We start from the raw sequence: 21,757 nt of genomic DNA, 5'->3' as shown, positions 1-21,757 counted from the left end.
CACATGAGAAGTGTAATCGTGTGAAAATAAAAATGCTTAAAACTGCCAAGAAAGGCTCACTGGATTTATCTGGCTGAACGACCCCACAGTGGCACAGAACTGCCACATTTGGCGCCTGACCAGGGACTCAGCGAAAAATAAATAAATAAATAAATAAATTTCGGAAATGACTGAACCGCAACAGCCGATTGCCATGCTGGCTCAGATGTTGGCGGAGGTCGCAGCGATGAACCGGGACCAGGCAGTGCTCAGCAGGCAACAGCTGGCTGCACTCCAGGACCAGGCGGAGAGGCAGACCCAGCTGATGGAAGCAATGGTGGATCGAGCCGGAACAGCGCCACTGACTCCCTCACTCGCCGGAGTGACCCTCCATAAAATGTCGCCGACCGATGACCCGCAGTCTTTTCTCGATATGTTCGAGGCAACGGCGGCGGCATGCAGTGCAACTGCTTCCCCTCCTGTCAGGGGACGCCCAAACAGCGGCGCTGGGTCTTCCTGCTCGTTGTCGGGGAGAATACCCAGACATCAGTAGAGCCATCCTGGATCGACTCGGGTATTTGGCGGAGGACCATCTCCGCCGCTTTCGGGGGGCAAAACTGAGCCCCACTGACCGTCCGTTCACCTATGCACAGCAATTAAAAGATGCGGCGACTCGATGGCTGCAGCCAGGCGACTCCGACGGCGAGCAGGTGATGCTGGATAAAGTGATCCTGGAGCAGTTCGTGGAGGGGCTGCCGGCTGGTACTGCAGAGTGGGTGCGCTGCCACCGACCCACGGACCTGGCGGCTGCAATCAACCTCGCGGAGGATCACCTGGTGGTCTTTTCCCGGGGTCGGATACCGGAGGCCCGGCCAGCAGACCTCGGTCGTCCCACACCAGCGCCCCGAAGGAGACCGTTCGCGGCCGAAGCGGGGCACCACACACCCGCCCGACCATTCCCCCTTTCCCGCACTAACACCCCCCGTCCGCTCTTTCCACCCCAGGTTCCAGCCGCTACAGGTTCTGCTTCCGACCTGCAGAAGGTTCCTCAGGTGGCAGTGCAGGAGTGTTGGAGGTGCGGGCAGCCCGGTCACTTTCGCCGCGAGTGCCCGCTGATGGAGGTCGGCTAGGTGATCCGGGTTGTCGGCCCTCCAGCACCCTTCCCTGGTCCAGGAGGTACGTACAGCGTTCCGGTAAGGATTCAGGGGGATACACATCAGGCAATGGTGGACTCAGGCTGCACGCAGTCCATAGTTCACCAGAATCTGATTCGACCCGGGGTGTTGATAGAAGCGGGGTGGGTGGATATTAGGTGTGTACATGGGGATATTCACAGATACCCCGTAGTTCCAGTGGAAATTCGTTATAAGGGAAAAAAGCATAGTGTGAAGGCTGCGGTTAGCTCCCGCCTGGTGCACCCCCTGATTTTGGGTACTGATTGGCCTGGGTTTGATAGCTTGGTGGGGCAGTGTGTGGGGGTGCGCTCACGACTAGCAGGGACATGGGATATGTGCACCGTGCTCAGTGGTGACGCGAGGTTGTCCGACACTGCAGACGGGGAGGGGGAGCCGGCGGTGCCTTCACAGGAGGCGCCGCAGGTTCCCATGTTCGACTCCATGGAAGATTTTCCACTTGAGCAGTCTCGTGATGATACTCTATGCTGTGCCTTTGACCAAGTGATGAAAATTGATGGTCACGTGGTGCACCCAGAGGCGGCATTAACATATCCGCACTTTTCATTGTGCAGGGATAGATTGTACAGAGTGAGTCTTGACACTCGGACAGAGGAAATTATAACACAGCTGTTGGTCCCGAAAAGCCGTCGGGAAATGGTTTTCCAGGCGGCTCATTATAACCCGATGGCTGGACATATGGGGTATGAAAAGACACTGAAACGTGTAATGGCCCGATTGTATTGGCCAGGCATTCAGGCAGACGTACGCCGCTGGTGTGCGTCCTGCCCCGAATGCCAGTTGGTTAACCAACCGGCCATCCCGAGAGCGCCTTTGCGCCCATTACCGCTGATCGAGGTCCCATTTGAGCGGATTGGGATGGACCTCATCGGGCCATTTCACCGAAGCGCACGCGGATATCGTTTTGTGTTAGTCCTGGTGGATTACGCAACACGATATTCAGAGGCAGTGCCGCTGCGCACCATCTCTGCAAAGAGCGTTGCACAGGCGCTGTTTCAAGTCATCTCCCGAGTCGGGATCCCGAAAGAGATCCAGACTGATCAAGGCACCCAATTTATGTCACGAACACTGAGAGAACTGTACGGATTATTGGGAATCAAGTCCATTCGAACCAGTGTGTACCACCCTCAAACTGACGGCCTTGTTGAGCGCCTGAATAAGACTTTGAAGTCCATGATCCGTTAGTTTGTGCACGGGGATAGTGGTAAATGGGACAGGTGGCTACATCCTCTGCTATTTGCAGTACGCGAGGTACCCCAGGCCTCCACGGGATTTTCTCCCTTTGAACTGCTGTTTGGCAGGAAACCACGTGGGGTTTTGGACCTGGTTAAAGAAAGCTGGGAGGAAGGTCCGAGCCCCAGCAAAAACGAAGTTCAGTACGTCCTGGACCTGAGAGCAAAACTCCACACACTAGGACAGTTGTCACGTGAGAATTTGCTCCGGGCCCAGGAACGTCAGCAGCGGCTGTATAACAGAGGATCTAGGCTGAGACAATTTTCACCGGGAGATAAAGTGCTTGTATTGCTCCCATCTTCCAGCTCAAAATTACTCGCCAAGTGGCAAGGGCCATTTGTGGTCACACGACGAGTGGGTGACGTTAATTTTGAGCTCGTGCGATCTGACAGGGGAGGTGCAACACAGATTTATCACCTCAACCTCCTTAAAGCATGGAGAGAGGCGGAGTCTGTTTCCTTGGTGACGACAATTACAGAGGGAGATGAGCTGGGGCCTGAGGTACCAAAATCGACCAATCCAGCCTCGCTCCTTTGTGAAAGCCACCTCTCACCGTCCCAGGGAGCAGACATAGCCAAGTTGCAGCAGCATTTTGCTGATGTGTTCTCCCCCCTGCCAGGACGCACAAGCCTTATTCAACACCAGGTTGAGACTCACCCGGGCGTGACGTGGCGTTCACGGCCCTATCAGTTACCTGAGCATAAGAGAAAAGTGGTTCAGGCAGAATTGAAAGCTATGTTGGATATGGGTGTGATAGAAGAGTCCCACAGTGCCTGGAGTAGCCCCATCCTTCTTGTGGTCAAGAAGGATGGGTCTATCCGGTTCTGTGTGGACTATCGCAAGGTGAATGATGTTTCACGGTTTGATGCCTATCCCATGCCCCGGGTCGACGAGCTCCTGGATCGCCTGGGCACTGCTCGCTTTTTCACGACACTGGATTTGACCAAAGGCTACTGGCAGATTCCCTTGTCTCCAGAGTCCAAGGAGAAAACGTCCTTCTCCACTCCGTACGGTTTGTATCAATTTGTGACACTTCCGTTCGGGTGTTCGGGGCCCCAGCCACATTTCAACGCCTCATGGACCGGGTGCTGAGGCCGCATGCTGCATATGCTGCCGCCTACCTGGATGACGTCATCATCCACAGCAACAGCTGGGCGGAGCATGTGCAGCAGGTAGCCGCGGTGCTCAAGTCCCTGAGGCAGGCGGGGCTCACGGCCAACCCGAAGAAGTGTGCAGTTGGACGGAGGGAGGTACGGTATTTGGGGTACCACTTGGGCGGCGGGCAGGTGCGTCCACAGGTCGACAAGACAGCAGCGATTGCAGCCTGCCCGAGGCCCAAGACAAAAAAGGAGGTGAGGCTGTTCTTGGGGCTGGCCGGATATTACCGGCGATTTATTCCCAACTTCGCTGAGCTGACCAGCCCCTTGACCGACCTCACCCGAAAGGGTGCCTCAGATCCGGTCCGGTGGATGGAGCTGTGCCAGGTGTTGCTTGAGAGGGTAAAGCAGGCCCTCTGCAGGGAGCCTCTTCTCCACACACCTAATTTTTCTCTCCCATTTGTCCTGCAGACTGATGCGTCGGGCAGAGGACTGGGGGCCGTTCTGTCCCAGCAGGTGCAGGGTGTCGACCGCCCAGTGCTGTACATCAGCCGGAAACTCTCTGAGAGGGAGACCAAGTACAGCACGGTGGAGAGGGAGTGCCTGGCCATCCGGTGGGCGGTTGGCACTCTGCGGTATTACTTGCTGGGGCGCCCCTTCACCCTCTGCTAGGACCATGCTCCCGTCCAGTGGCTCCACCGCATGAAGGATGCCAACGCGCGGATCACCCGTTGGTATCTTGCACTACAGCCGTTTAAGTTCAAGGGGTGATCCATAGGCCGGGGGCACAGATGGTTGTGGCCGACTTCCTCTCCCGCTCGCATGAGGAGGAGGAGGGGGGAGTGGGTTAGGCCGGACGGCTCCCCGGCCTAAGTCGGGCGGTGGAGGTATGTGGAGGGGGTGTGGTGCATCAGCTGCAGGAGAGAGGTGTGGAAGGGGCTCAGGGAAACAGCATCAGGTGAGTGATTAGTGCACCAGAAACCAATTGTCTAATCACTCTCCCCTTTTAAAAACAGTAGCGAGCTGGACCTGCTCCCAGCAGGACAGAAGGAAATGTCTCATGCATAGATGCAAGCATCCGTCTTCTCTACCCTATAAAAGCTTCCTGAGAACTCTGCATCTCTGAGCATCTGCATCACAGCTTCTGTATGTAAACGTTTCCTTGCTGCAGGATAATTAATGTCCTCTGCTTTTGAACTTCAGACAGTATTCCTGAGAATTCTTATTCATTTTCCTGACATACTGAAAACATGCAGACATCATGACTCTAGGGAGGAAATATCTGATAAAAACAGCAACATTTCTGTGGACTGTGTGGAGCTGCTTTTGGACAGCTTCTAGATTTAGTCTGATAAAAAGCTGTAAAATATCCTTATTTGTTCCATTTTAATATTAGGAGTCAGACTTGGTGAGCAGTAGGACTTGCAGATCCTGATTGTAGTCATCTACAGGCATCTGTTAATAAAAGTCACTTGGACATGAGTTTTTCCCCCAGTGTGTTCAAACATGTCTTATTCACTTCCAGTAACACTTAGAAGGATTCTGTGTGTTTGTGAAATACATTCAGCTTCTGATTCACTAAAGGATTATGTGGCTTTGTCGCCCGTTAAATGGCAGCAAACCAGAGGCTGCACATCTGTCTAATTCACAGTCGCCTTCACAAAGGGTCAGGTTCACCTCAAACCAAATAACCATACCATTCAGAGTTATCAGAGTTATTTAAGCCAGAAGGCAGAACAGATCAACCTGTTTCATTGATCAAGGTACCTGGAAGCTGTTTTTAATCATTTTAAGCCAGAATTATATCAGCTCTCAGCTGAAAAGGTCATGAATCCTTACCTGAGTGTTTTCAGTCTGCAGTTTGGACTCTTCAGTCCAGCAGAAAGCTGCTTCACTCCTGAATCCTGCAGGTTGTTGTTACTCAGGTCCAGTTCTGTCAGGCTGGAGGACTGGGAGCTGAGAACTGAGGACAGAGCTGCGCATCCTTCATCTGAGATGTTGCAGTCACTCAGTCTGAGGAGGAAATGAGATGGAAGGAAATAACTTGATCAATTAATCAATTAGACTACATTCAAATTTGATTAGTGGAAGAATTCTGTTTCCCTGTTTGTTTCTGTTTATATGTCTATGGAAATAAAGTAAAAACATAAAATAAAAGAAGTTAAATAGAGTTTTTGTCTCTGTTAATAAGTAAAGAATGTATTTAAAAAGAAATATATCTATGTTTGTACGTACAGAGCTTTGTTGGAGGCTTTGACCACTGGCAGCAGCCTCAGAAGAGCCTCCTCTGAAGCAGAGTATTTCTTCAGGTCAAACTCATCCAGATCTTTTCCTGATGACAGTAAGATGAAGACCAGAGCTGACCACTGAGCAGGAGACAGATTATCTGTGGAGAGACTTCCTGAACTCAGAGCCTGTTGGATCTCCTCCACCAGAGAACGATCATTCAGTTCATTCAGACAGTGGAACAGATTGATGCTTCTCTCTGCAGACACATTCTCACTGATCTTCTTCTTGATGTAATCGACTGTTTCCTGATTGGTCTGTGAGCTACTTCCTGTCTGTGTCAGCAGGCCTCGTAGGAGACTCTGATTGGTCTGCAGGGAAAGACCCAGGAGGAAGCGGAGGAACAGGTCCAGGTGTCCATTTGGACTCTCTAAGGCCTTGTTCACAGCACTCTGGTGAAGATGTTTTAGTTTTGGTTTCTTAAGAAATGAAGGCCTCTTGTATCGTTCATCTTCTCCCAGCAGGTTGACACCAGAGTTGATGAAGGTCAGATGGACATGAAGAGCAGCCAGAAACTCCTGAACACTCAGATGGATGAAGCAGAACACCTTCTCCTGGTACAGCCCGCTCTCCTCTTTAAAGATCTGTGTGAACACTCCTGAGTACACTGAGGCTGCTGAGATATCGATGCCACACTCTGTCAGGTCTGATTCATAGAAGATCAGGTTTCCTTTGTGCAGCTGCTCAAAAGCCAGTTTCCCCAGAGACTCAATCATCTTCCTGCTCTCTGGACTCCAGTGTGGATCTGTCTCAGCTCCTCCATCATACTTGAGCTTCTTCACTTTGGCCTGAACCACCAGGAAGTGGATGTACATCTCAGTCAGGGTGCTGGGCAGCTCTGCTCCCTCTCTGGTTTCCAACACATCCTCCAGAACTGTAGCAGTGATCCAGCAGAAGACTGGGATGTGGCACATGATGTGGGGGCTTCGGGATGTCTGGATGTGGGAGATGATCCTGCTGGCCTGCTCCTCATCTCTGAATCTCTTCCTGAAGTACTCCTCCTTCTGTGGGTCAGTGAACCCTCTGACCTCTGTCACCATGCCGACACAGCCAGCAGGGATCTGATTGGCTGCTGCAGGTCGTGTGGTTATCCAGAGGCGAGCAGAGGGAAGCAGCTTCCCCCTGATGAGGTTTGTCAGCAGCACATCCACTGAGGTGGGCTCTGTAGCATCAGTCAGGGGCTCCTTGCTATGGAAGTCCAGAGGAAGTCGACACTCATCCAGACCGTCAAAGATGAACACAACCTGGAACTGTTCAAAGCTGCAGATTCCTGCTTCTTTGGTTTCATTAAAGAAGTGATGAACAAGTTCCACCAAGCTGAACTTTCTCTCTTTCAGCACATTCAGCTCTCTGAAAGTGAATGGAAACATGAACTGGATGTCCTGGTTGGCTTTGCCTTCAGCCCAGTCCAGAGTGAACTTCTGTGTTAAGACTGTTTTCCCAATGCCAGCCACTCCCTTTGTCATCACTGTTCTGATTGGTTCATCTCTTCCAGGTGGGACTTTAAAGATGTGTTCTTGTCTGATGGTTGTTTCTGGTCTGCCTGCTTTCCTGGATGCTGCTTCAATCTGTCTGACCTCATGTTCATCATTGACCTCTCCGGTCCCTCCCTCTGTGATGTAGAGCTCTGTGTAGATCTGATTCAGAAGGGTTGGCCTTCCTGCTTTAGGAATCCCCTCAAACACACACTGGAACTTCTTCTTCAGAGCAGATTTAAGTTTACGTCCACAAAGTTCTGAATGAAGACAAGAAATAATATAAGTGAATAAACATTTCAACCCTGTACAGAATGAGTATCTGAACATCTGTTGTTCTGTGTGCTGAGACATCAGTAAATGTGTCCTTTATCCAGCAGGTTAAACCTTTAGAGGAATCCTCTTACTGCTCTGCAGACGGTCAGCCAGCTCCTCCTGCTTCATTCTCCTCAGGAAGTGAACTGTGATCTTCACTAACGCCTCTCTGCTGTTCCTCTGCTCTTCATCCTCACCCTCCCTCTGACTCTCTAAGCATTCTGGGTAATCTGGACTCAGAACCTTCTGCATCTTCTTCAGCTCCTCCTTCACAAAAGTGAGCATGTTGTCCTCCAGCAGCTGGAACAGAAAACTATATGAATGAGCCAATCAGACTGAAACCATGGAGCCAAACATCAGATCCATGTTGGACACACTGACAACCCACTGGTCTACAAAGTGCAGCATGGAGATGACTGTGAGCAGAACAGATGGGAAAGTAGTTGTTGTACATGTACAGACCATAAATATGGAGTCCAGCTGTGTTTGATGCTGCTGGGCAGACGGACCACTGGGACCCTCTGAGCTCTGCTGGTCCACTCTGTGGAGGAATCATGAAGAATGAGCTCACATTCTGTCTGTCCACACAGAGAGCAACACAAGGTGAAGCTCCATGAAGGGATGTGTGGATGTGAACAGTGGATCAGAGGACTCCCTGTAGTGGGAAAGCTTTACTGGTCCTGCTGATCCCACTGAGAACCAACAGCTCAGTCTGCAGCTGCTTGGAGCTTTCAGCTCACTTTGGTTGGGTCCCAACAGCTCTCACCCACCCCTTCAGAAAGCTTTCCCTCCCTGCTGAAGTGCCCTGGAGCAAGGCAGCCAGAGCCAGTGTGTGCTGGGATCGGACTGGTTGTACTGGGCAGCTCCCAGTGTGAAGGCCTCAGACGATGACTGTACAACATCATCTGATGATTATTTCCCAAAGAGAGACAAACTTTCATTGTAGCTTCCAAAGCTGTGTTTAGTTCACTGGAAGAAGCAGAGTTCCTGTCTGTTTACCAAGTTTCATCTCAGTCTTTCAGGACAAGCTTTTGTTCTGTTGCTCACTAATTTGAACTTCTCAAAGCTTGAAGCAGCTAACCAGCACCCTGCTGACTGTTCCTCTGCTGAACCTGGAACACATCACACCTCCATCAGCTCCATGTGGTTCAGACGTTCAGGTTTTTAATTCTGAATAAATCTGTCTGTCCTCCTCCATCCAGCAGCACCGGCCCCCTGAGTGGAAGTTCCTGCCTACACTGTGTTAGAGCCAAAGCACAAAGGCGCCCCCTGCTGGACCAGCTGCTGTCCTGCAGACACTCAGAAACACCTCCAACATCATTCTTTCCTCTCTGACTGCTGTGTTTGTGGGAAACATCCAACACACACCGCTTCACATATGAACACAGAAATGGATGTGAAGCAGAGCTGAGCTCACATTAAACACATGTTGGAGGAAAAACTGTTCAAACTGACTCTGCTACATTTTACTCTGTTACAACATTTACACTCAGCTCACCTCTGAAAGGATGGATGTTGGTCTGATTTGAAGACAAGAGGATGACCCATTGACTGGTCACTCTTAAAGGATACACAGCTGGGTTCTGGTTCAGGTTCAGGTTTGGATCTGAGAGAAAAACATTTGTTCTATTAAAACAAATTTCCTGAAATTTAACCACAATAAAAACACAGTTTTAATAAAGGCTGTGAGACCAAACATATAATTACAGACCTGGTGAACAAATTATTAATAAATATGAATAAAGGATTGAAACATCAAAGATGTGAACCATTATAACTAATTCATTTTAAACCAATAATGTCTTCCTTTGACCAGGGACTCTTCCAGGACACACAGCTGTAATCAGCTCTGAGTCTCTGATGGACTCTGACAGAAAAACACTTCTTTTATTAAAACAGACGTGTTCAGGAAAAGTCTCCTTCCCTGTTTCATCAAACTCAGAAATACATGATGACTGGAAAAACATCAGGATACTTTCAATATATTACACTCCCAGTAAAAAGCCAGCAATATTGTTTCCATGGAGACTCATCTCTTAATAAGAGGAGCAGCCAATGAGGTAAGCCCTTTTACAGCCTGATAAGAGATCCAAACCAGTCTCCAGGTGAGAATCCTCTAAAAGACTTCAGTTACATCTCTGACCACAGGAAGTAGGCGGCAACTCTCCTGCAACTCTGTCATCAAGAGGGAAAACTATTTTGGCTTTCCTGAAACCATTTCACTGACCAGTTAGTAACTCATCACTGAGACAGCTGGACTCTACACCACTGTCTGCTCTGCAGTCCTACTGTCAGTGGAAACAGTGGTGTCAGGGCAGCTTCTGCTGAACAAACTGTTTGGAACCCATTCAAAGTTAACCCAAAGATCATTTTCTGTATCATACATGTTGAAAATGTGAACATTTAAATCAACACAAACGAACAGACACACATATCAATGCTGATAAGTGTGAGAAGGTTCAAACTCTAATGATTAAATCTGTTATCCTCTACTTGGTAATGTCAGAACAGAAGTCCATCCAGACTAATAAAAAGTTTCACTTTACATGAGGACGACTAATCAGTGAGTTGCTCAGTAATGACTCAGATAAACTGCCCCAAAACCAAACAGATCACAGCTGCTAACATGATGTAGCAGCATCAATACTGACTCCCTCACACTGGGTATCCATGTAACCATCATCAGCTGATGATATGACACCTCCTGGAGGTGGAAGTAGCAGCAGGTTACTATTGGAACTAATGAGCTGCTCATCCCGCGTTAGAGCAGACAAACACATGTAAAGCAGCTTTGCCTCATGGTTCTCAAACAGAAAAAAAGTGCAGTTACCCATCAGGCTCAGGCATGAGTCTCACCCCCAAACAGAGGAGTTTAATCATCTTGTTCATGAGTGATGATGACAAACTGGAGTAGGAGAGAGGTTTTGGGTTTAGTCAGCAGCAATGAGGGCGCTGTGCCATTCTGTTGTGGTGAAGAGGGATGTTAGGACCCGGCTCTGCTCGGGACAGCAGCCTTCTTACTGTGAGGTGACGGTGCTAACCACCACACCACCAAGCAGGCCCCAACATGGACTCCTTTCTTTAATTATCTTTGTATGAGAGAGAAAAAATGTGTATCATTTTTATTTTGAGCAAAGTTTAACCGTGGCAGCAGGTGATGGAGGGCTGGGAACATAATCTGTCTGTCCTCCTCCATCCAGCAGCTCCTGCCACCTGAGTGGAAGTGCCTACCTACACTGTGTTAGAGCCAAAGCACAAAGGCGCCCCCTGCTGGACCAGCTGCTGTCCTGCAGACACTCAGAAACACCTCCAACATCCATTCTTTCCTCTCTGACTGCTGTGTTTGTGGGAAACATCCAACACACACCACTTCACATGTGAACATAGAAATGGATGTGAAGCAGAGCTGAGCTCACATTAAACACATGTTGGAGGAAAATCTGTTCAAACTGACTCTGTTACATTTTACTCTGTTACAACATTTACACTCAGCTCACCTCTGAAAGGATGGATGTTGGTCTGATTTGAAGACAAGAGGATGACCCATTGACTGGTCGCTCTTAAAGGACACACAGCTGGGTTCAGGTTCAGGTTCAGGTTTGGATCTGAGAGAAAAAACATTTGTTCTATTAAAACAAATTTCCTGAAATTTAACCACAATAAAAACACAGTTTTAATAAAGGCTGTGAGACCAAACATATAATTACAGACCTGGTGAACAAATTATTAATAAATATGAATAAAGGAATGAAACATCAAAGATCTGAAACATTATAACTAATTCATTTTAAACCAATAATGTCTTCCTTTGAGCAGGGACTCTTCCAGGACACACAGCTGTAATCAGCTCTGAGTCTCTGATGGACTCTGACAGAAAAACACTTCTTTTATTAAAACAGTCATGGGTTTTTATTAAAACAGACCTCCCCCTTGAGCTGTCACCTTACCGTGGTGGGGGGGTTTGCGTGCCCCAATGAGTCTGGGAGCTATGTTGTCTGGGGCTTTAAGCCCCTGGTAGGGTCACCCATGGCAAACAGATCCTAGATGAGGGACCAGACAAAGAACAGCTCACAAGAACCCCTATGATGAGTGATACTTTTGGACGCCGTGTTCCCTTGCCCGGACGCGGGTTACCGGGGCCTCCCCCTGGAGCCAGGCCCAGGGGTGGGGCCCGCCGGCGAGCGCCTGGTGGCCGGGTCTGTGCCCGTGGGGCTCGGTCGGGCACAGCCCGAAGAAACAACACGGGTCCCCCTTCCTATGGGCTCACCACCCGTGGGAGGGGCCATGGGGGTCGGGTGCAGTGTGAGCTGGGCGGCAGCCGAAGGCAGGGACCTTGGCGGTCTGATCCTCGGCTACTGAAGCTGGCTCTTGGGACGTGGAACGTCACCTCTCTGCTGGGGAAGGAGCCTGAGCTGGTGCGCGAGGCTGAGCGGTTCCGGCTAGATATAGTCGGACTCACCTCGACGCATGGCTTGGGCTCCGGAACCAGCCTCCTCGAGAGGGGTTGGACTCTCTTTCACTCTGGAGTTGCCCGCGGTGAGAGGCGTAGAGCAGGTGTGGGCATACTTATTGCCCCCCGGCTGTGCGCCTGTACATTGGGGTTTACCCCGGTAGACGAGAGGGTAGCCTCCCTCCGCCTTAGGGTGGGGGGACGGGTCCTGACTGTTGTTTGTGCTTATGCACCGAACGGCAGTTCGGAGTACCCACCCTTTTTGGAGTCCCTGGAGGAGGCACTAGAGAGTGCTCCTCCGGGAGACTCCCTCGTCCTGCTGGGGGACTTCAATGCTCACGTGGGCAATGACAGTGAGACCTGGAGGGGCGTGATTGGGAGGAACGGCCCCCCGATCTGAATCAGAGTGGTGTTTTGTTGTTGGACTTCTGTGCTCGTCACGGATTGTCCATAACGAACACCATGTTCAGGCATAAGGGTGTCCATATGTGCACTTGGCACCAGGACACCCTAGGCCGCAGCTCGATGATCGACTTTGTAGTCGTATCGTCGGACTTGCGGCCGTATGTCCTGGACACTCGGGTGAAGAGAGGGGCGGAGCTGTCAACTGATCACCACCTGGTGGTGAGTTGGCTCCGCTGGTGGGGGAGGAAGCCGGTCAGACCTGGCAGGCCCAAACGTATTGTGAGGGTCTGCTGGGAACGGCTGGCGGAATCCCCTGTAAGGAGGAGTTTCAACTCCCACCTCCGGCAGAGCTTCAACCATGTCCCGGGGGAGGTGGGGGACATTGAGCCCGAATGGGCCATGTTCCGTGCCTCCATTGTTGAGGCGGCCGACCGGAGCTGTGGCCGCAAGGTGCTCGGTGCCTGTCGTGGCGGCAATCCCCGAACCCGCTGGTGGACCCCAGTGGTGAGGGAGGCCGTCAAGCTGAAGAAGGAGTCCTATCGGGCCTTTTTGGCCAGTGGGACTCTGGAAGCAGCTGATGGGTACCGACAGGCCAAGCGGAACGCAGCCTCGGCGGTTGCTGAGGCAAAAACTCGGGCTTGGGAGGAGTTCGGGGAGGCCATGGAGAACGATTTCCGGACGGCCTCGAGGAGATTCTGGTCCACCATTCGGCGGCTCAGGGGGGGGAAGCGGTGCACCGTCAACACCGTGTATGGTGAGGGCGGGGCTCTGCTGACTTCAACTAGGGACGTCGTGAGTCGGTGGGGGGAATACTTCGAGGGCCTCCTCAATCCTACCGACACGCCTTCCGATGAGGAAGCAGAGTTGGGGAGCTCGGACGTGGGACCTCCCATTTCTGGGGCTGAGGTTGCCGAGGTGGTCAAAAAACTCCTCGGTGGCAAGGCCCCGGGAGTGGATGAGGTCCGTCCTGAGTTCCTCAAGGCTCTGGATGTTGTGGGGCTGTCTTGGTTGACACGCCTCTGCAGCATCGCGTGGACATCGGGGGCAGTGCCTCTGGACTGGCAGATCGGGATGGTGGTCCCCCTCTTTAAAAAGGGGGACCGGAGGGTGTGTTCCAACTATAGGGGGATCACACTCCTCAGCCTCCCTGGTAAGGTCTTTTCGGGGGTACTGGAGAGGAGGATCCGCCGGATAGTCGAATCTCGGATTCAGGAGGTGCAGTGTGGTTTTCGTCCTGGCCGTGGAACAGTGGACCAGCTCTATACCCTCCGCAGGATCCTGGAGGGAGCATGGGAGTTCGCCCAACCGGTCTACATGTGTTTTGTGGACTTGGAGAAGGCGTTCGACCGTGTCCCTCGGGGACTCTTGTGGGGGGTGCTCCGGGAGTATGGAGTGCCGGACTCCTTGATATGGGCTGTTCGGTCTCTGTATGACCGGTGTCAGAGTTTGGTCCGCATTGCCGGCAGTAAGTCGGACATGTTTCCTGTGAGGGTTGGACTCCGTCAGGGCTGCCCTTTGTCACCGATTCTGTTCATAATTTTTATGGACAGAATTTCTAGGCGCAGCCAGGGCGTTGAGGGGGTCCGGTTTGGCGACCTCAGAATCGGGTCTCTGCTTTTTGCGGACGATTTGGTTCTGTTGGCGTCGTCGGGCCATGACCTTCAGCTCTCACTGGAGCGGTTCGCAGCCGAGTGTGAAGCGGCTGGGATGACCATCAGCACCTCCAAATCTGAGACCATGGTCTTCGGCCGGAAAAGGGTGGAATGCTCTCTCCGGGTCGGGAATGAGATCCTTCCCCAAGTGGAGGAGTTCAAGTATCTCGGGGTCTTGTTCACGAGTGAGGGACGAATGGAGCAGGAGATTGACAGACGGATCGGTGCGGCGTCTGCAGTGATGCGGGCTCTGCACCGGCCCGTCGTGGTGAAGAAGGAGCTGAGCCAGAAGGCGAAGCTCTCGATTTACCGGTCAATCTATGTTCCTACCCTCACCTATGGTCACGAGCTGTGGGTAGTGACCGAAAGAACGAGATCGCGAATACAAGCGGCCGAAATGAGTTTCCTCCGCAGGGTGGCTGGGCTCTCCCTTAGAGATAGGGTGAGAAGCTCGGTCATCCGGGAGGGGCTCGGAGTAGAACCGCTGCTCCTCCGCATCGAGAGGAGTCAGATGAGGTGGCTCGGGCATCTTGTGAGAATGCCTCCTGGACGCCTCCCCGGTGAGGTGTTCCGGGCCCGTCCCACTGGGAGGAGACCCCGGGGAAGACCCAGGACACGTTGGAGAGACTATGTCTCTCGGCTGGCCTGGGAACGCCTCGGGGTCCCCCCAGAGGAGCTGGAGGAAGTGGCCGGGGACAGGGACGTCTGGGTCTCTCTGCTCAAGCTGCTGCCCCCGCGACCCGATCCCCGGACCAGCGGAAGATAATGGATGGATGGATGGATGGATGGATATTAAAACAGACGTGTTCAGGAAAAGTCTCCTTCCCTGTTTCATCAAACTCAGAAATACATGATGACTGGAAAAACATCAGGATACTTTCAATATGTTAGACTCCCAGTAAAAAGCCATCAATATTGTTTCCATGGAGACTCATCTCTTAATAAGAGGAGCAGCCAATGAGGTAAGCCCTTTTACAGCCTGACAAGAGATCCAAACCAGTCTCCAGGTGAGAATCCTCTAAAAGACTTCAGTTACATCTTTGACCACAGGAAGTAGGCAGCAACTCTCCTGCAACTCTGTCATCAAGAGGGAAAACTATTTTGGCTTTCCTGAAACCATTTCACTGACCAGTTAGTAACTCATCACTGAGACAGCTGGACTCTACACCACTGTCTGCTCTGCAGTCCTACTGTCAGTGGAAACAGTGGTGTCAGGGCAGCTTCTGCTGAACAAACTGTTTGGAACCCATTCAAAGTTAACTCAAAGATCATTTTCTGTATCATACATGTTGAAAATGTGAACATTTAAATCAACACAAACGAACAGACACACATATCAATGCTGATAAGTGTGTGAAGGTTCAAACTCTAATGATTAAATCTGTTATCCTCTACTTGGTAATGTCAGAACAGAAGTCCATCCAGACTAATAAAAAGTTTCACTTTACATGAGGACTACTAATCAGTGAGTTGCTCAGTAATGACTCAGATAAACTGCCCCAAAACCAAACAGATCACAGCTGCTAACATGATGTAGCAGCATCAATACTGACTCCCTCACACTGGGGATCCATGTAACCATCATCAGCTGATGATATGACACCTCCTGGAGGTGGAAGTAGCAGCAGGTTACTATTGGAACTAATGAGTTGCTCATCCCGCGTTAGAGCAGACAAACACATGTAAAGCAGCTTTGCCTCATGGTTCTCAAACAGAAAAAAGTGCAGTTACCCATCAGGCTCAGGCATGAGTCTCACCCTCAAACAGAGGAGTTTAATCATCTTGTTCATGAGTGATGATGACAAACTGGAGTAGGAGAGAGGTTTTGGGTTTAGTCAGCAGCAATGAGGGCGCTGTGCCATTCTGTTGTGGTGAAGAGGGATGTTAGGACCCGGCTCTGCTCGGGACAGCAGCCTTCTTACTGTGAGGTGACGGTGCTAACCACCACACCACCAAGCAGGCCCCAACATGGACTCCTTTCTTTAATTATCTTTGTATGAGAGACTGAAAAAAATGTGTATCATTTTGAGCAAAGTTTAACCGTGGCAGCAGGTGATGGAGGGCTGGGAACATAATCTGTCTGTCCTCCTCCATCCAGCAGCACCTGCCGCCTGAGTGGAAGTTCCTGCCTACACTGTGTTAGAGCCAAAGCACAAAGGGGACCCCTGCTGGACCAGCTGCTGTCCTACAGACACTCAGAAACACCTCCAACATCCATTCTTTCCTCTCTGACTGCTGTGTTTGTGGGAAACATCCAACACACACCGCTTCACATGTGAACATATGAAACTGACTCTGCTACATTTTTTTTTTTTTAAGTATTTTTTTTGGCTTTTTATGCCTTTAATGATAGGGCAGTGTGAGAGACAGGAAGCAGGGGGCAGAGAGATGGGGAAGACACGCAGCAAAGGGCCGCTCGGTGCGGGAGTCGAGCCGGGAGTCGAGCCGGGTCCCGCTGCATCGAGGGCTATAGCCTCTGTACATGGGGCGGCTGCTTAACCCACTGCGCCACCGACCGCCCTCTGCTACATTTTACTCTGTTACAACATTTACACTCAGCTCACCTCTGAAAGGATGGATGTTGGTCTGATTTGAAGTCATAATAACGACCCATTGACCGGTCGCTCTTAAAGGACACACAGCTGGGTTCAGGTTCTGGTTCTGGTTCTGGTTGGTTCCTGTGAATAAAGGTGGTTTGGTGATGTGAGTGCTGAGCTCTGACATGGAGAAGAGTCATGGACAGTTAGAGATGGTCCTCTCACCTCTGAGCTTTGCTCTGGCTCTCATGTTCCCCACACAGAGAGGTTTTAGTGTCCTCACACTGATCCATGCTGCTGAATTCACATCAGCTCACACACACTTTCTACCTTCACCTGCAGAGGAAACACAAATCATTCATCTGTACATCAACTCACATCCTCCTCTCCATATTGTTTTGAGAAGAAAAAAGCTTTATTTTTTTAGCCCCAGCCAACTAGCCGGACTACCTTTATCAAAGCCAAAACTCGGCTGGAATTCGGCTCACAGGACGCAGCGGGGGGTAAGAAAATGTTCAGAAATAATATTGCTAATATGGGATGTCATACAGCTTCATGTCAAAAGAGGCGAACTATCCCTTTAATGCCAATATTGTGAAATAACTTGTGAAAGAAATGTGATTTATTGTCTCATGCTTTTCATTATAAATGAAATGCATGCAGTAACAGTCCCTTGTTTTGTAGAATCTGTCAGATAGTCTATAAATGATCATATTTATGATTTCATGCCTGTTTTCAATACATTGAAACATTGTTAATAAAAACATTTTTATTGTAACATTTGGTTTAATTACACCATTATCACTAATATGTTACATGATCTATCTTACATTTTTATTATTTACTTTAAAATGCCTCCGCAAAGCTGTGGCAGTTCCGGTTGCCAGCGGAAGTGCCGTCCAGCTCAGGCCGCATTCAGAGGCTCAGACAGCGGGAGAGCAGCGACTCATCCCCGCCTCAGGAACACGCTGATTCAGGCAGGAAAAAACGCCGGCACAAATGGGAGCTATGCAGTAACAACGACTCCTTGTTTGCTGCTCTTATTCCCCATATTGTACTCACACAGTAACACAACATGGCGGACAGTAGAACTACACGGTAAACTACAGTTTTACAGTTTTACAGTTACAGCAGGGAATCAACAGAAAGGAGGACGCGGTATATTATGGCTGTTTCTGCTGGAACTAAGCTGCCAACAGCAGATATTATTATCAGACATTAAGAAGAGCTTCCATTACCTTCAGACGGAGAATTTCACGGAGCAAATAATCTGCGTCACAAAAAGGGAAGTTTAGTTTCGTTGTCCACTCTGACAGACACACCCAGAGGCGTTGCGAATCCATACAACACAAAGTTCAAGAGCACAGTTAGTATTAAAAACAAGTGTTTACTTCCAGCTTTATATGAATTTATCAAAATTATTCTATCAAAATCATACCAAGAAAACGGAGCTTTTGCTGATAAGTTCAGGGAACTTTAGTGATATTAAGTAACTTCCCTCAAACAGATCGGTCAACATGTCTTGTACTGCAGTTACTGCATAAAGTCTAATATTATATTCAAACTTTACTTTCATAAACTAAAAAGAGGCTGAGAAACAGTCTATTCAAAGTCATTATAGATTCACTTGCTGTGTCTTTAAAGTTTACTGCTCATACACAGAAGGTGGCTTAAATAAATATTTTAATAGATTAAATGATGGACCCCGTACAGTTTAGTCCCCAGAATGACCGAGATTATACATTTACAAGCACATAACTTGTTACTTAATATTAGTTTACTTCTTTTATAAATACTACTTGGAGAATATAGTTAAACTTTAGTTGTACTTAAACACACTGACAAAGTCTAGCAGACTGTTAAAGCTGTTTCTCTTGGTTTCTGTGGTGTGTGACTTCCTCTCAGGAACACAGACACAGCACGCTCACACATGTGACATTATGAACAGAGAAGGAGTATTTCTGGGAAACGTTAATGCTGTAACGGATCAAATACAGGTGCAGATGAACAGGTTTGCATTGTAATCGCACATGATATTCAGTACACACATACAGCAATCTGTTGAATACCTTAGGAGAGTTCTTATATTTGTAAAAATGGGCAACTGGACTTTCTGGATATTTCACTTCTCGTCTGAAAGCTGTCTTCATCTTTAACTAGTTGCTGGGGACTGTCGGCTTATCAGTAGCTTAAAGACTATTTACACTTGGCAGGTCTTTATGGTCACACTGACACACCTCAGTCCAAACCATCTGTTTTCCTTTGTCCAGAATGTGGACATTACTGTCCTCAAAAGAGTGTCCCTTCACCTTAAGATGAACAGCTGAGCCTCCAAACTCGGCATCTGTATCTGTACGACGAAATTATGATGATGATGGAATTGAGGGGAATGTGTCGCCCTCTGTTGGTGAAAAGACAAACAGCACCATGTCAGTTTGGGAGTGTTTTTGAACGATTGAATACTTTAGTAATTCATATAATTGTAATAATGGACAACTAGACTTTCTGAATATTTGACATAGACATTCAGGACCACAGGGAGAAGAACTTAGAAGATGGGGACCTCACCCAACCAGAAAAGGATGTTTTCAGCAAAGCACTCAGTTTTGCCATTTCTCCACAACAGCTGCCAGTGGTGGACCTCATCACGGCTACTGAATCTGTGATAAGGAATGACAACAATTCAGAAGAAGGCAGAAACAAGCTCAGGAGGAGGAGGAGAGACACTTTGAGGAGGAACAGCACAAACTGATCCCCAAAAAGAACAAGAAATGACAAATAAATGGAGTCCAAACTGATCCTGAACTTTGATGTCTGACTCCAGATCTTGTCAATAAGAAATGTGGATTAGAACACGTAAAAAAACTGAACAAATATTGTAGCTGCTTCACAACGTGATGGAATTATTAATATATTCAGAAATACATGAGGCGTGAGTGTTGTGATTAAAGATTAAGACCTGAAAACTGCTTGTTGTGTTGCTTTTGTATTTTCTTTGACACCTCAGGGCCACCGTAGAGACCGTCTGGGAACACCAGCTGCTGTAAGCTTTTTCTCTTCTCTACAAAAACCAAAGAGGAAGCTGCTGTCCCATCAAACTTCTCATTAACTTGGAAATTAATTCAATAACTTTCCCAGTTTTCTCCAAAGACTGTGAATGAGAACCTCATTTAGGTCACTCTGTTATATCACTTTCCAGCAGCGCTCAGCTCACAATGACTTCATCTGTCGGAATTCTTCTGGATAACAAACACACACAAATATTATTCTCTCACATCAGTTTGCAGACTGTCAGCAGATCTTCCTGCAGTCTCCAGATTCATCTGATTTTCTTCAGATTTTCTTCTTTCCTAAAAATCGTTGCTGATGTTCAAGGTGCTGACCGTGGATCTGCTGAGATGTCCCAGCTACTCCTTTGCTGTTATCTTCATACACTCAACTTTTCTCTTTTCTCTTTGTGAACAACCATAACCCACTGATGTGGGCTCAGAAATAAAGTTTCCAATCTTTTCCAAACACAAATGAATAAACAGCATCACAGAGATTTACTGAGGCCAGATATTAAAAGTGCACTTTCAGCCACTTTAAAGGGATAGTTCGCCTCTTTTGACATGAAGCTGTATGACATCCCATATTAGCAATATCATTTCTGAACATTTTCTTACCCCCCGCTGCTTCCTGTGAGCCGAGTTCCAGCCTCGTTTTGGCGTTGACGAAGGTAGTCCGGCTAGTTGGCTGGGACTTAAAAAATAAAGCGTTTTGCTTCTCAAAACAATATGCGTTCAAAAGAGTAATACATTTGCATCACAAAATTGTCCATCTAGAAAAAGTCAGACCTCACAATCGCTTGACGCGGGAGAGGATATTCTGCTTTGACTCGTTTTGCTTGTTGTTTTTTAGCGTTTGTCTAAATGACTTTTTAAGTACGTGTTGTTTTTCAGGCGCTTTGTCTTTCAGGCTTTTAGAAACTACAGTGATGTCATGGCCTCTGATGTCATGTTTCCACTGTGATGTCATGCAAAACTGTGAAGTCATAATCAGTGATGACATCACTTCTTGTGATGTCAGAAGCAGTGGTGCTCTGTTCTCAGTCAGCAGTCATCACGTGTGCTGCTTTGCTCTCTTTTTCAGCTTTCTGATCTGAACTGTAAATAATATGCAACACATGTTCATAGAGCCCAGGCAATGGTGGCAAACATGGGTTGTATGAATGCTGTATGAGGTGTAAATGAAAACAGAAGCAGGGATCCTTTATATATATGTGATTAAAAATGGGACAACAGGAACTGAACCTGAATGCATCACTGTCCAGGTCAGTAATAATGTATTTATTGTATGTTACGGTGCTCACAGCTGCTTTCTTCATGCCTCACCTGGAAGTATCTTTGAAGCTGTTTTGTATGTTGTCTACACTGACTGTGAAGCAAAAGTAACACAACAGCCACATCTGCAGCTTGTTCTCAGTGTTTACAGCACAATCATTCAGCTGCTTTCATGCATCAACATAATACAGTAATAACAGTGCAGTCATGCTGGTTTCTGTTAAGAGCTGCTTACAAGCAGAATGGGATTATTTCTACGTGTCAGCATACAGTGTACAACATGGATTCCAGTAAGAATCTGACTTTGAAAGACAGAATCAACATGTAAATGATAAAGCGTCTTCCTGTGGATGTTCTCAGATATGTACAGTATGAACACTGTGATCCTTTCCCACATGTCCCAGTATGTCTGATTGTGTTCCAAGTGAGGGTCAGACTGGAGAAAGTGTCATGAAGCTGTCACCCTTAAAGAATCCATAAAAGCTCTGAATACCAAAGCATCTCAGTGTCATTCCAGTGTCATCTCTCTAAGTAATGATGGAAGAAGCAGAAGCTTCAGCTGCTCCTCCTGAGCTCTTCTATGATATTCACTTTCTGCTGCTGCTGCTTTCAGAGTTTCACACAATCCTGCAGGGACTCGGTTGCACTGCTTGAGCTCCTGCTCACACTTTTGACGGAGATGCCGCTCACACGTCAAACAGTTTTGCACCTTCTTTAGTTTTTCCTCAGTCATGGAGCAGCCGCTCTCTGCTGCCACTCTTCTGTCTTTTTCTCCTGTCAGAAAGAAATGTTTCTTCAGCAGCTTTGTCTTGA

General features: G+C 48.6%; 1 protein-coding gene across 1 annotated transcript in view; it reads right to left on the bottom strand.

Annotated features, from left to right (window-relative positions):
- LOC142391905 (NLR family CARD domain-containing protein 3-like) overlaps positions 1-17,933 on the bottom strand; it is a 418,516-nt gene extending 400,583 nt beyond the window's left edge. The window contains exons 1-8 of the mRNA XM_075478088.1: positions 17,861-17,933; positions 16,848-16,958; positions 16,650-16,763; positions 11,076-11,183; positions 9,077-9,184; positions 8,041-8,119; positions 7,671-7,878; positions 5,738-7,523 (exon numbers count right to left, since the gene is read on the bottom strand). Of these exons, the coding sequence (XP_075334203.1) occupies positions 5,738-7,523; positions 7,671-7,878; positions 8,041-8,119; positions 9,077-9,184; positions 11,076-11,183; positions 16,650-16,763; positions 16,848-16,915 (2,471 nt within the window). The 5' untranslated portion in view covers positions 16,916-16,958; positions 17,861-17,933. The remainder of the gene's footprint in view (positions 1-5,737; positions 7,524-7,670; positions 7,879-8,040; positions 8,120-9,076; positions 9,185-11,075; positions 11,184-16,649; positions 16,764-16,847; positions 16,959-17,860) is intronic.
- Between the last annotated feature and the right edge of the window lie 3,824 nt (positions 17,934-21,757).

This window comes from Odontesthes bonariensis, chromosome 11, assembly GCF_027942865.1.
Source record: "Odontesthes bonariensis isolate fOdoBon6 chromosome 11, fOdoBon6.hap1, whole genome shotgun sequence".
In the NCBI taxonomy this organism is placed as follows: Eukaryota; Metazoa; Chordata; class Actinopteri; order Atheriniformes; family Atherinopsidae; genus Odontesthes; species Odontesthes bonariensis.
The sequence above is the reverse complement of the archived record's forward strand: the minus strand, read 5'-3'. Positions and strand labels throughout refer to the sequence as shown.